This window comes from Xyrauchen texanus, chromosome 23, assembly GCF_025860055.1.
Source record: "Xyrauchen texanus isolate HMW12.3.18 chromosome 23, RBS_HiC_50CHRs, whole genome shotgun sequence".
Lineage (NCBI taxonomy): Eukaryota > Metazoa > Chordata > Actinopteri > Cypriniformes > Catostomidae > Xyrauchen > Xyrauchen texanus.
The window spans coordinates 6,858,043-6,869,629 of record NC_068298.1 but is presented as its reverse complement, the minus strand read 5'-3'; the positions used below and the strand labels follow the sequence as shown (position 1 = coordinate 6,869,629).

The following is an 11,587-nucleotide window of genomic DNA, read 5'->3' as shown; positions in this document are numbered from 1 at the left end:
ATAAAATGCTTCTGTAAAATATTCATTGTGTTTGGCTTATTTTGAACTGGACTGAGAATATAACATTTCACTTACTATGTTAAACATCCTTGAGTCGTGATTGTTCTAATAGAAGGATTCAATTGAAACATGCTAAAATGTGTCATCAAAGTCTTCATCTGTGAAGAATAGGGAGTTAAAAAAAGGGCTTGGACATGGCCTCTTGGTCGGTAGAGTGTGGTTACAGACAGGCTTTTCAAAACCAGCTGGCTTTGAGGTAAAGGTATGACTGTTGGTTTGATTGGAAGAACTTCGATCCACACTGATGTTACCAACAGACATCTGCTGCCCCAAAACACCAGCATTTGTATTCATATCCAGACGACACCTGCTCTCTTTAGAACCAATGTCTGCAAGTCCTTTTGTGGAATCAGGCATCAAAGTGTTATCACCGCAAGGAGACAAATTATGGACTTGATAACCATCGCCTTCATCTTCCGGCTGAGTGGGGATGACGGTGAGGAATTTATTCCATTTAGAGTCTTTCTTCTCAAGCTTGGATTCACCAAACTTCTGAAAAGCTGGTGCAGAAGGATCCTTGCCAAGCAATGGAAGATGTTTGCTTACCTCAACAGTTGCAGGTTCATAAGAAGTGTTATACTGCTTTTTATTCAAGTTTGCAACTGTGTATGTGGAACTGGTGGAGGCTGTTGGGTAACTGCAAAGATCCTGAGGGGACGATGATGCAAGGTGTGTGCTAGCACAGGAGGCCACATCATCTGGCCTTCCAGAGCAGGAATATTTGGACGCATATCCTTTATCCCACGATTTGAACTTTCCATTAGGCTGTAGTGGCTGCAATAGATTTAAGAAGAGACACTGAGACGTTTTATCCAAATTATGTTCTTAAATTATGACACTGATAATTACATACCATTAGGTCGAGTAGCAATGGCTTTTAAGTACCTCCAAAATTTAAACTTTAATCTAATTCCAACATACAGAATTTTTTTCTACAGATAAAATATCATCAAATGCATTTGTAAAAAAACAACTGGCCTAGGGCTGTCACGATTTAGAAATTTGGCAGATGATTAACTGTCAAACAAATAATTGCTATTATGATGAGTAATTGTCTGGCTATGACGACTGATTTTCTCTTTTAAAGCTTTCATGATTGTCATATTTCTTAAGGTGCCATATATCTTTAGTAAAATACGCATATTTAACTTCAAATATATATAAAAAAAATAGGTATAGGAGATCTTTTAAATGTTCTAAAAACTGAAAGGCATGAAAAATTATGTTTTAAATATCAAAATATATGTAAATACTTAAAACAGCATGTCTCTTTTTGATCAAATTTAATCAACTTTAGTTAATAAATGTTACATTTGCACAGTTGTTTTTGAAAGATTTTTGTTGTTTATTTACATAAATTCTTTACATTCTAATTGACATTATTTTGAAATAAATTACTGCAATTTAAACTGATTATTTACATTAATTCTTACGATCTTTTAACCAAAATCAAACTATAGGCAAACGTGCTCTACTGCCAATAGAAATACTGTTCAAGAAAAGGTAACAGAAACAGAATAAATAAATAAAAAATACAGTTAAGCACAGAGTAGAAAAAACAGATTCACACACCATCTTCACAGTGAACATGTTCATTGCGTAAATGTTTTTGTGATAGGCCATCAGCACACTTTTGTTCATTATTTTTTGGAACCCAGTAATAAGTTAAGAAATAATTATATGTTAGCCTATTTTCTAGATCGATCTGGAAAAGAGAACTTTTCTCCCATCACCACAATTTTATTGTGGAAAAATTTAAATAATAATAATATTGATATTTGGTGTGTTAATATCACAATACTTTAACATATCGATATTTAATCCCCATCTCCAAAATGTGCAACCAGTGAATCTATAGCATGTGCAGACTATTCATTTATTTAAAAAAAAAATCGCAGCTCTTGCATCTTGATAAATCACGCTACATCATATCATGATTTACTGTAGATTTTATTTTGATTAATCATTCAGCCCTACATCCATGGCCAGTACATTTGGTCACGGCTGTAGTTTGAAGAATGTTGATACTGTTCTTTCCCAAACAATGAAAGTGAATGGTGACCAAGATCCCTAACAAAATCCAAATGTCTTCTTTTGTGTTTTACAGAAGAACATAAGTCATACCGGTTTGGAATAACATGAGTGTGAGTAAATTATGAAAATAAAGAAATTTTTATGAGAATGATCACTTTACTGGTGAAGGACATTTCTGATTCCCAATGTCACTAGCACAGTTTCGCGAATGGGACATTCAACCAGTATTTGAGCAATTTATTCAGTATCTGAGTCATTACGGTTTTACCTGATGCGATCGTCCCTTGACCTCCCGCCAACCAGTCCACCCTACATCCTCTTCCTCATTGTTACCATAAGAGCCACCAACAGACTTTGGTGTGGAGATTTTCATCCTTTTTCTGTTCAGAAAATAATTATGATTATCATTGGTCAATGAAGTTTTTTAACAGTCTGCTTGCACAAAACAAAGTACACAATTTGTACAGCGACAAGCAATTTGTTCACACTGACTCTGAGTACTTAAAAAAAGTATGGAGGTTATATGGATACCTTAACATGCAACTGACCTACTTCCTTGGCTCCTGAATCGGTCTCTTTCTGTGTAAACATTCTCCTCTTCTTCATCTTCATCTCCCATTGGGCCCTCGGCTGTTTGAGCAGTGTATTTAGTCCAGCGGCTAACAGCAGTCAACCCCTGCTATAGGAAGAGAATGACTATAAAGCCAGTGCTGCTGATAATATTACAGGACTGGGTAAAAAAAAATATTTTCCCCATGCATCGCAACCTTCAATTGATTGATCTTGATACAGATTCTTAAATCCCAAGATCGATCTTTTACTATATGTACAACTCTGTCTGTGATTAACCACTGCCTGGTAATTGTTCAGATTTCACTCACCAGTTATTCAGTCGTATACTGGCGAAGAACTTCAACCTCCTTTCACTGCGTATTGAGAGTTGAAGTTTGATTTGACTTGTCCCTTATGCGTGTCCAAAGACGAGATCCATTTGTCATGAAATAAACTATTTTTATATACTTTTTTGTTCTTTGCAATCAATTGTTCATCCAAAACAAAAAAATAAACATTTAATTCTAATCACAAATAGCGCAGATGAAGTAACAAAGTCATTCGAGTCCTCTCTCGTTAATATGCGCTCATTAACAGACACTCTTGACAAAACTGCCAGTTTTCTTAAAGAGATAGCGATTATTAGCTTCTGTTCTGTTCTAGTATGAATTATGCATTAAACAAAAGACATGTATTATATATGCAATATAATACATTTATGGATATACCTGTATATGTACATTTTTAGAGAACTAAAATGTGACCAAAATGCTGAAAAACTAATACAAATAACTTTTAAACTCAATATTTTCATTATGCACCAAGTTAAAAGGTCCCCTGTATAATTTGCAGCATTAGCTGGGAAATAATGTATTTAATACGTACGCAAAATGGACATTATAACTGAAATACACCCATATGAATCAATAATGTATCGGAATAGAATTTGATCAAATTGGGATATCTGTATCAATACCCAGCCCTGTGTAACAATCAATTTACTGATTAATCAAAAGTCATTTCTGAGGTTCTTTTAATGATAATCACCTCACTGACCGGTCAGATTGACTGCACATTGGTGCTTTACCTGTGACTCATTATCTTTATCAAGATCTTCATGGACACCTTCAATATCATCCTCTTCCTCTTGCTCCCTTTAAAACAGTGTGATAGTCATAAACAAACCACATGAATCTTTTCTCAATTAATATTCTTTTCATTTGTGCAATCATGCTTCAAGAAACTAACAAACACATATTTTATCATTATAGTTCACAATGAACTGACATGGCAAACATAGTTGACACACACAGTATTACCTCAATATTCAACAGATGCACCCATTACACTTCCAATGAGGTAATAACAGTGAGACAAGAAATGTGACCATTGAAAGGTTAATTTTATCATGGTTAACACCCTTTGACAATGCTCCCAAGATCTACTTACCACTTTGACAAGACGCTTTCACCGTTCACCTCCAGCAGCTCTCCACGCAGAGAATTCAGCTTCTGGACATGTTTTCTACAGTCAACGGCTCTGCCCCGACCATACTCCTGCAAACACAAACACATTAACAACAACAACATGCAGCAGTGCCCTGCAATACTTTAAAAGATGCAGGATGATTTGCTAATTATTTATTAGGACCGATTTTTTTTAACCAGACCAATTCATTGAAAAGAACCGACTCACACGAATGATTAGCTCAAAATCAGGCTTTACGGTGTCTCGCGAACAATTTTTACTCTACACAATATCAATATCTAGCAATATCTGAGTGAATAAATATTTAAGAGCAGCAAAATTAGGTATATAGATTTGTCCATATCTTTTCCAGGCCTGGAAAACACAGTTTTAAAAATTCTAGGTTTTTACTGACAGTGTCAACCCCATCTACTAGAGGTGTGTGTCATGCCAGGCTTTGTTTAACCCTTAAATGTATACTTTGGGTCTTCAGTGTCCCAGGACCTCATTCCACCCCCTGTACCTCATTTATTTTTTGGAATTGTACTCACACCTCTTTAGTATTCCTCAATCTTTCTCTTATAAAGTGTAACAAAAAAAAAATGGTACAATTTCAGTAAATAAATAAAAAATATTATATATACACACACATATAAACGCTATAAAAAGAGAAACATCCTCTCACTTTCAACTGCTTTTATTTTCAGCAAACTTAACATGTGTAAATATTTGTATAAACAAAAATATATTATAAATATAGCTCAATATGTGTTTGACACCAAAATAATAAATAACTAATGTTCATTGCGGAAGTAATTAATCATATGTAAGAGTGTTTGGTGAAATTCCCATGCATTTAGGGTTAACAAATTAAATAGGTTTACCTTTATAACTGATTGCTTCTCTCCACATACTGTACATACCCATTTATTACTCTTTTTCACCTGCGGTAGAAAGATGATACTTAACCACTGTATTTAATAGGTATTGTATTGAGTTTATTGATTTAACCCTTGTGCGACCATCGGGACATTTTCTTCTTTTCGTTTTTTTTCGTTCATTTTTGGCTGTTAACGTAAACAGCATAAACTTTGCCAAAGATGTGTATTGTTTGGGGAATTTGGATATTTCAACCTCAGTTCCCTTAAATACATCTATAATACATTGTGTACACAAAATAGTTACACTCAGGACCTTCAGGACAAAAATGTCCCAATTGAAACTGCAATATTTGACCCCAAGTGCCATTAAAGCACATAATCATGAATTCTATGATATTATGCTTTAAAGCCCTGGCTTCAAAGTTTATTTATTTTTAAATATTTTCCACTAGATGGCACAATTTTTCTCATGTTTAGCTTATGGAGCAAATACATGCTTTTTTTCCTATTCTCTGTTTGCTGTATTATAGAGCACTGCAGGCCAATTGAATAAATGAAGCAGATAAAACTGTGGGTGTGTTTTCAAAGTGTGCATTGAGAACTGTGTGTGTGTGTGTGTGTGTGAAAAAAACAATGTCATTTTGTAAACAAACCGGCATTTAAAAGGGTTAAAATTATGAAAATGAATGAATGGTAGTTTTGATCAGTACTGATGTTTGTTAAAAAACGTAAGTCATTGAAAGTGGAAAATAAAATTAATATGTAATATTTTTATGGCAGTTTTTTTGACGTGGACATTTTTGTCCTCTAAGGTCCTGAGTAATTTAATTTATTTATATCTCACACTGCAAAAAAAAAAAAAAATGCATCAAAATCACTGTTGTTGATAATTAATGACACATATCAGACTGTGACACCCCCTTAGCATTTATCATATGGAAAATAATATTTATGTTTTCATAAAAACAGCAGTGGCATTATATAAACAAACCAAATATAAATGGTTATATTCCTGAAAATGAATGAATATTTAGTAGTTATGATCAGGACTGACGTTGGTTAAAAATATGAACTCATTGAAAGTGGACAATAATATCAATATATAATATTATTATGCCAGTTTTTTGACGCGGACATTTTTGCGTAACCTTATTAAAATTGACGCACAAGGGTTAAATTTGTGAATTAGCATACTCATCTAAAAGACTAGCAGAATCAGAAAGCAATTTAAATTAATTGAAGGAAAGAAAGCATAGTTACCTGCTGTACTTGAAAGGTTTGACAAGAAAAACATCGAAGTGCATGAAATTCTTGAACCATCTTGGGTAGTTTTTGAATAGTCCGTAGAATAAACACAAGCAGCCCGACTTAATTCACTTATTAGATAACAGAAGCCATGTTTGGTTTTCCCGCCAACAACCGTCTTCTTCTTTCAGGAAGTATTCGTTAGTAAAAGGTGCGTGGCGCCCTCTAGTACAAGTGAATAGTGACTGACATAAAATATCTTCCTTTACAAACTTATTGTATATATTTTTTTTAATTAAAGTTAGCTAGAAAAATAATAATAACTACTAATATAATATGTATTATGAAAAGTCAAAACAAAGCCTCAAAAGGAATAGTTCAACCAAAAAGGAAAATTATCTAATTTAGCCTACTCACTCTAATGCCATCCTAGATGTGTATGGCTTTCTTCTAAACCAGGGGTGCCCACACTTTTGTGTGATGATCTACTTTTAAATGACCAACTCAATAAGATCTACCAACTAAAAAAAACACAGTTTCGTTTAAAATAAGAAAATGCTTGTTGGGACTACTGCATGTATGAAATGTAAATGGAATTCATCTTCTAATTAATAAAAAAATATATAATAATGTTCAAAGTTGATATCATTCAGTTTTAAAACTAAACCCAAAACACCTACAGCACAATAGATTACAATAGCCAGGGCATTTACCTTATTCTGATGACGAGAAATATTGACCAGAGGAGGTTTTGTTTATTCAGTTGCCATGACAACTAGGGTTGCGCATACCCGTCTTCCAAGGACTTCTGAGAATATAGCGCGAAATTGCGATGCTACTGCCCTGAAAACTGTCTGATTCCATTCAGTTGTGCTAATCCGAGCAGTAGTATCGCAATTTCGCGCTATATTCTCAGAAGTCCTTGGAAGGCGCCTATGCGCAAACCTAGTTGTCATGGCAACTGAATAAACAAAACATCGCCTGGTCAATATTTACTCGTCAAGTGCAAGTCAGACAGAAACTAAAAGAAGGAAAGACATTATATTTATTTTTATTAAAATTTAACTATGCGATGGACTGGCGACCTGTCCCGGGTGTCCCCCGCCTTTCGCCCAATGTTAGCTGGGATAGGCTCCAGCCCCCCGCGACCCTGTACACAGGATAAGCGGTTGACGATGGATGGATGGATGGATGGATGGATGGAAAATTTAACTAAAGTACATTTAAATTTTGTGCGATCTACCATCATTGCCTTTGCGATCGACTGGTAGATCGCGATCTACGTATTGGGCATCCCTGTTCTAAACAATACAATTGAAAATTTTTAGAAGAATATCTCAGCTCTGTAGGTCCATACAATATAAGTGAATGTGACCAGAGCTATGAAGCTCCAAAAAACATAAACAGTGATCAGCCACAACATTAAAACCACCTGCCTAATATTGTGTAGATCCCCCTCATGCCAACAAAACAGCACCAACCCGCATCTCATAGTAGTATTCTCCAATTCTTCTCACTACAATCAGGGACGGACTGGGGCTGAAAAACAGCCCTGGACTTTCTCCCAAATAGGCCCATCATCCGGCCATTCGCCACTAGCCGCGCAACAGACACTAGCCAGGATGTCCTGATAATATGCCACAATACTGTATCAGACAAGGTATTCACAGCAAGTAACATCTCAAAACCAATGATGATAATAATTGGGGTTGTTTATTAATGAAGCCTCAGCCTTCAAATAAAAACAAAAAATGTACAATACCATCACATCTGCATTGAAAATAAAATACAAGTAATTAAATGTCACTGGCTACAGAAACCTCAAATTACACAAACTTGTAATTATAAAACATATAGTTACTATATACTATAACTTATAACTATTCAAATATAATGTAAGCAAATTTAAAAGTGTAGTAGGCCTTATAAAACTAACTTTCTGTCATATTTGCTGAAACTGACCCTGTGTTCAAGTAGAACTACATGAAGCAGGTAATTAAAAAAAATCTGTCTCCTCTGGTACTACCTGCAGCCTAGTGTGATTTGCAGAAATCCACAGCTCCCTGTTCAGATGCACCCATCAGGGCCATAAGGGGTGTCTAACTGCGTTATTTACTTTATGGTTTCCATGGTGACGCGTCATTGCTTGTCACGTGACACACCGCAGCCACAACAGCACTGAATGAATGATGATATGCTTTATGCCGTTTTTCCTTTTTTATTAAAAATATTCACACATTTGTTAGCATGTTAGCATGAAATATCTGATATTCAGATTGTCAAATAAATGCAAGTGGGTGAGTTTTGTTGTCTAAACACCTTTATAACGATCGCGTTAGTTGAGCTGTGAGCGATGGGCGCCGTCATAGTGCCACAGTTCAGAGAATCGGATCTGTTGGATTTAGGCTACAACACGTTAATTCATCCACTTCTCCCAAAATACATGAAAGTAAGTGACCGGTGAACTGGGAGAAGAATAGAGTAAACTTTAAAGTTACTTTCACAATGTGTATCTGATTGATATGAATAAAACGTGTCTAATTATTATGGAAAGGAATATTATTGCCGTTTCCATAGACATCAGTGTGTATTTTACAAACTCTATGTCTCTCTAAATGTATTGTATTGTTTGTTTAGTACCTACGTATGTGAAATGAAATTATATGTCTGAAACCTAAAACTTAAAAGCAAGGGCGCCGTAAAGGGGTGGAAGGTTAGGACGATTCTAAGGGCCCAGGCTGATTTAGGGCCCAGAAGAGCAGACCCCCCTTTTTCTTTTCTTATTTCTTTTCTCTTTTTTATACATACATTAAATGTGCTAGGGCCCCTCATGCACTAAATGTGTATTTTGTCCGTTTTGACCATATATTTAATATTTAAAAAACAAATAATGTATTTACTGTTTCAGTCACACCCCTCCCCTCACAATGGTTCATTCCACCTGCGCTGTCCGAGCTACGATCGCTAGTGTAGCGTCTCTTGCTTATTGCACTTGCTATGATGCAGTGCAGACAGTGACACACGCAGGCATGTCACATCAATAGTCAGGGCATCAAATACGGAAAGAAAAGAAGGAAAGAGAAGACAGAGAACGCCGAAGTCGACAGTATGTCACACAGTTTTCCAAAAAGAAAGGTAGCTTGCCCTATTCCTGTATTCCAAAACTTTCAGAGTTACTTATTTTTGTTGCTACATGACCTGCTTTTATCTAGCTAGTTTAGTTAAAATAATTACTGAATTATGATTTACATCCAACAATAATAACATCTCTGCTGTCTCCGGGGTTATCATGTCTCGTAGACACAGATTCAGCGGCTGCGGCACACCCACGTCCTCCTTCCCCCACGTCCCCCGTCCCCGTCTCAGCCGAACAAGGTGAGCCTGAGCGCGAAACTTCACGAAGATTGAAGCCTCTAAACACGTCTTATCTACTGTGTTCGCCACATGATGATAACTTTACAAAACAAAAAGTAATCTACACGCTTCAAAAATTACAAAATCAGTTTGCCGTGTGTGTGTCGTGTGTTCTGTGAAGTGACAGTGCTGCTGCTACGATCGATGCTGTCAAACTTGACGTTCAATGTGAATAAAATGCCCCAGAAAAAATAATATAAAATTGAATAAAAAATGTGTCTGTAGTAACCATTGGCTATAAGGAGTATACAAAATAGATATTTTAATATTTTATATTAAGAAAACTAAATAGGCCAATAAAAATAATATGGTTATTATTACGTGTGTGTGTGTGTGTGTGTGTGTGTGTGTTTGACTTATACAGATGCAGAGTCAGCTTTATTGTCTGCACCTCGTTCTCCTATTGATTTCAAAATACAACACTGATCTGACTTGTGAATTTGAAGATGAAGTCAAACACCTCAACTCTGTATATAGGGCCACTTTCCCAGGGTGTCAACAGCATTTACAAGATGCAGCTGCAGAGTTTTTTGGGCAGGTCTGCATAGTTTTGCGAATATTTTGCACACTGCCTGTGACCGTTGCTGGTGGCGAGAGAGCATTCAGTAAGCTGAAACTGATAAAAAATTATCTGAGGTCTGCTATGTTGCAGGATAGACTTTGTCACCTTGCCATACTATCCATTGAAAGCAAACTGGCAAGAAAGCTGAACTTTGATGATTTGATACATGATTTTGCCAACAGAAAGGTATGCCGCTTGGCCATTATAAAGTGATGTTGAACATAACTTTGTTAGACCTGGATAACAAACAGTTGATGTCTGGTTCAGTACTTGTTTAGTCCTGGACTGGTTTAGGCCTGGCATTACTCCTGGTGTGTCTTGATTTTGAGCCCTTTTGGCCTAGCTAGTTTTATTCCTGGACTGATTTAATTATGGGTTAGTTCTAGCTGATGTTTCCTGATTGAGCAGTTTGACCCAGCTAAAGCTTGTTCATGTAAAGTACATGTCAATATGTGTACATTATGTTCTGTTGTGCTTGCAATTGCAATTGAGATAATAAATGTTCTCCCTTTTATGTAAACAAGTACATATTTCTATATTTTTTTTCTTGTTTTTGTAGGCTTTGTACTCATCTTTAGACATTTTAACTATGCAATGCGCTAAGTATCTTTTTTAAAGTATACTGGGCATGTTTATTGAGTTAAATTTTATCTGTAAAAAATGTAGGGGGCCCAGAAATTTTGGTTTCCATAGGGCCCAGAATTTCTGGCGGCACCCCTGCTTAAAAGAAACATTATGTGGTTGAAAACACTGAAAACTAAGTTGTGATATGACAGCGCTGAGCGCGTCCGTCTCTGGCTCAGCGCCAGCCAACGCGCGAAAGCACATTTAATATTAGCAGCTAATCACGGTGCACTGACCGTTCTAATCACACTGGTGTGTGTGTGTGTGTGATCGTACGTGCGAAAGGGTTAATTTCGTCCTGGCTGCAGCTCATGTACAAAACTGTACATTTTTCTAAACTGACCTGCTTCCATTACAAATCTGACTGCGGCCGGGGACGAATCACAAACTGGCTAGTAGGCCGACTCTTCTTCCTCAGTTTTTTTTTTTTTTACACGTTGCATATAAGTGATCGTATTAGTGTCCCTACTGTTGGCTGTTCATATTGCTTTATTATACTTTTTTTTGTGCCGACGGACGGCCCTCGGTTGGACGGCCGTTCTGGACTTTTCCCGAACGCACAGATTGTCAGTCCGTCCCTGACTACAATTGTACAGAGCGGTTATCTGAGTTACTGTAGACTTTTTCAGTTCAAACCAGTCTGGCCATTCTCTGTTGACCTCTCTCATCAACAAGGCATTTCCATCCACAGAACTGCCACTCACTGGATGTTTTTTGAGTGAAATATATTATAAAATGTCACTCATTT

At 36.3% G+C, this 11,587-nt stretch overlaps 1 protein-coding gene across 1 annotated transcript; it reads right to left on the bottom strand.

Annotated features, from left to right (window-relative positions):
• Positions 1-9: 9 nt before the first annotated feature.
• mrnip (MRN complex interacting protein) lies at positions 10-6,458 on the bottom strand. The gene is made up of 7 exons (XM_052154684.1): positions 6,255-6,458; positions 4,998-5,057; positions 4,096-4,202; positions 3,734-3,800; positions 2,643-2,773; positions 2,363-2,474; positions 10-834 (listed from the first exon to the last, which is right to left on the bottom strand). The coding sequence occupies exons 1-7, from the start codon at positions 6,312-6,314 to the stop codon at positions 133-135; spliced, it is 1,239 nt and encodes a 412-aa protein (XP_052010644.1). The 5' UTR covers positions 6,315-6,458; the 3' UTR covers positions 10-132.
• Between the last annotated feature and the right edge of the window lie 5,129 nt (positions 6,459-11,587).

Excerpts from the sequence above, each read along its gene's own strand:
- mrnip (XM_052154684.1), bottom strand. The coding sequence starts at position 6,314 with ATGGTTCAAGAATTTCATGCACTTCGATGTTTTTCTTGTCAAACCTTT. Across the intron at positions 2,475-2,642 it reads TTCAGGAGCCAAGGAAGTAG|AAAAAGGATGAAAATCTCCA; the intron begins GTCAGTTGCATG and ends TTTTCTGAACAG. Across the intron at positions 835-2,362 it reads TCAAGGGACGATCGCATCAG|CCACTACAGCCTAATGGAAA; the intron begins GTAAAACCGTAA and ends AATCTATTGCAG.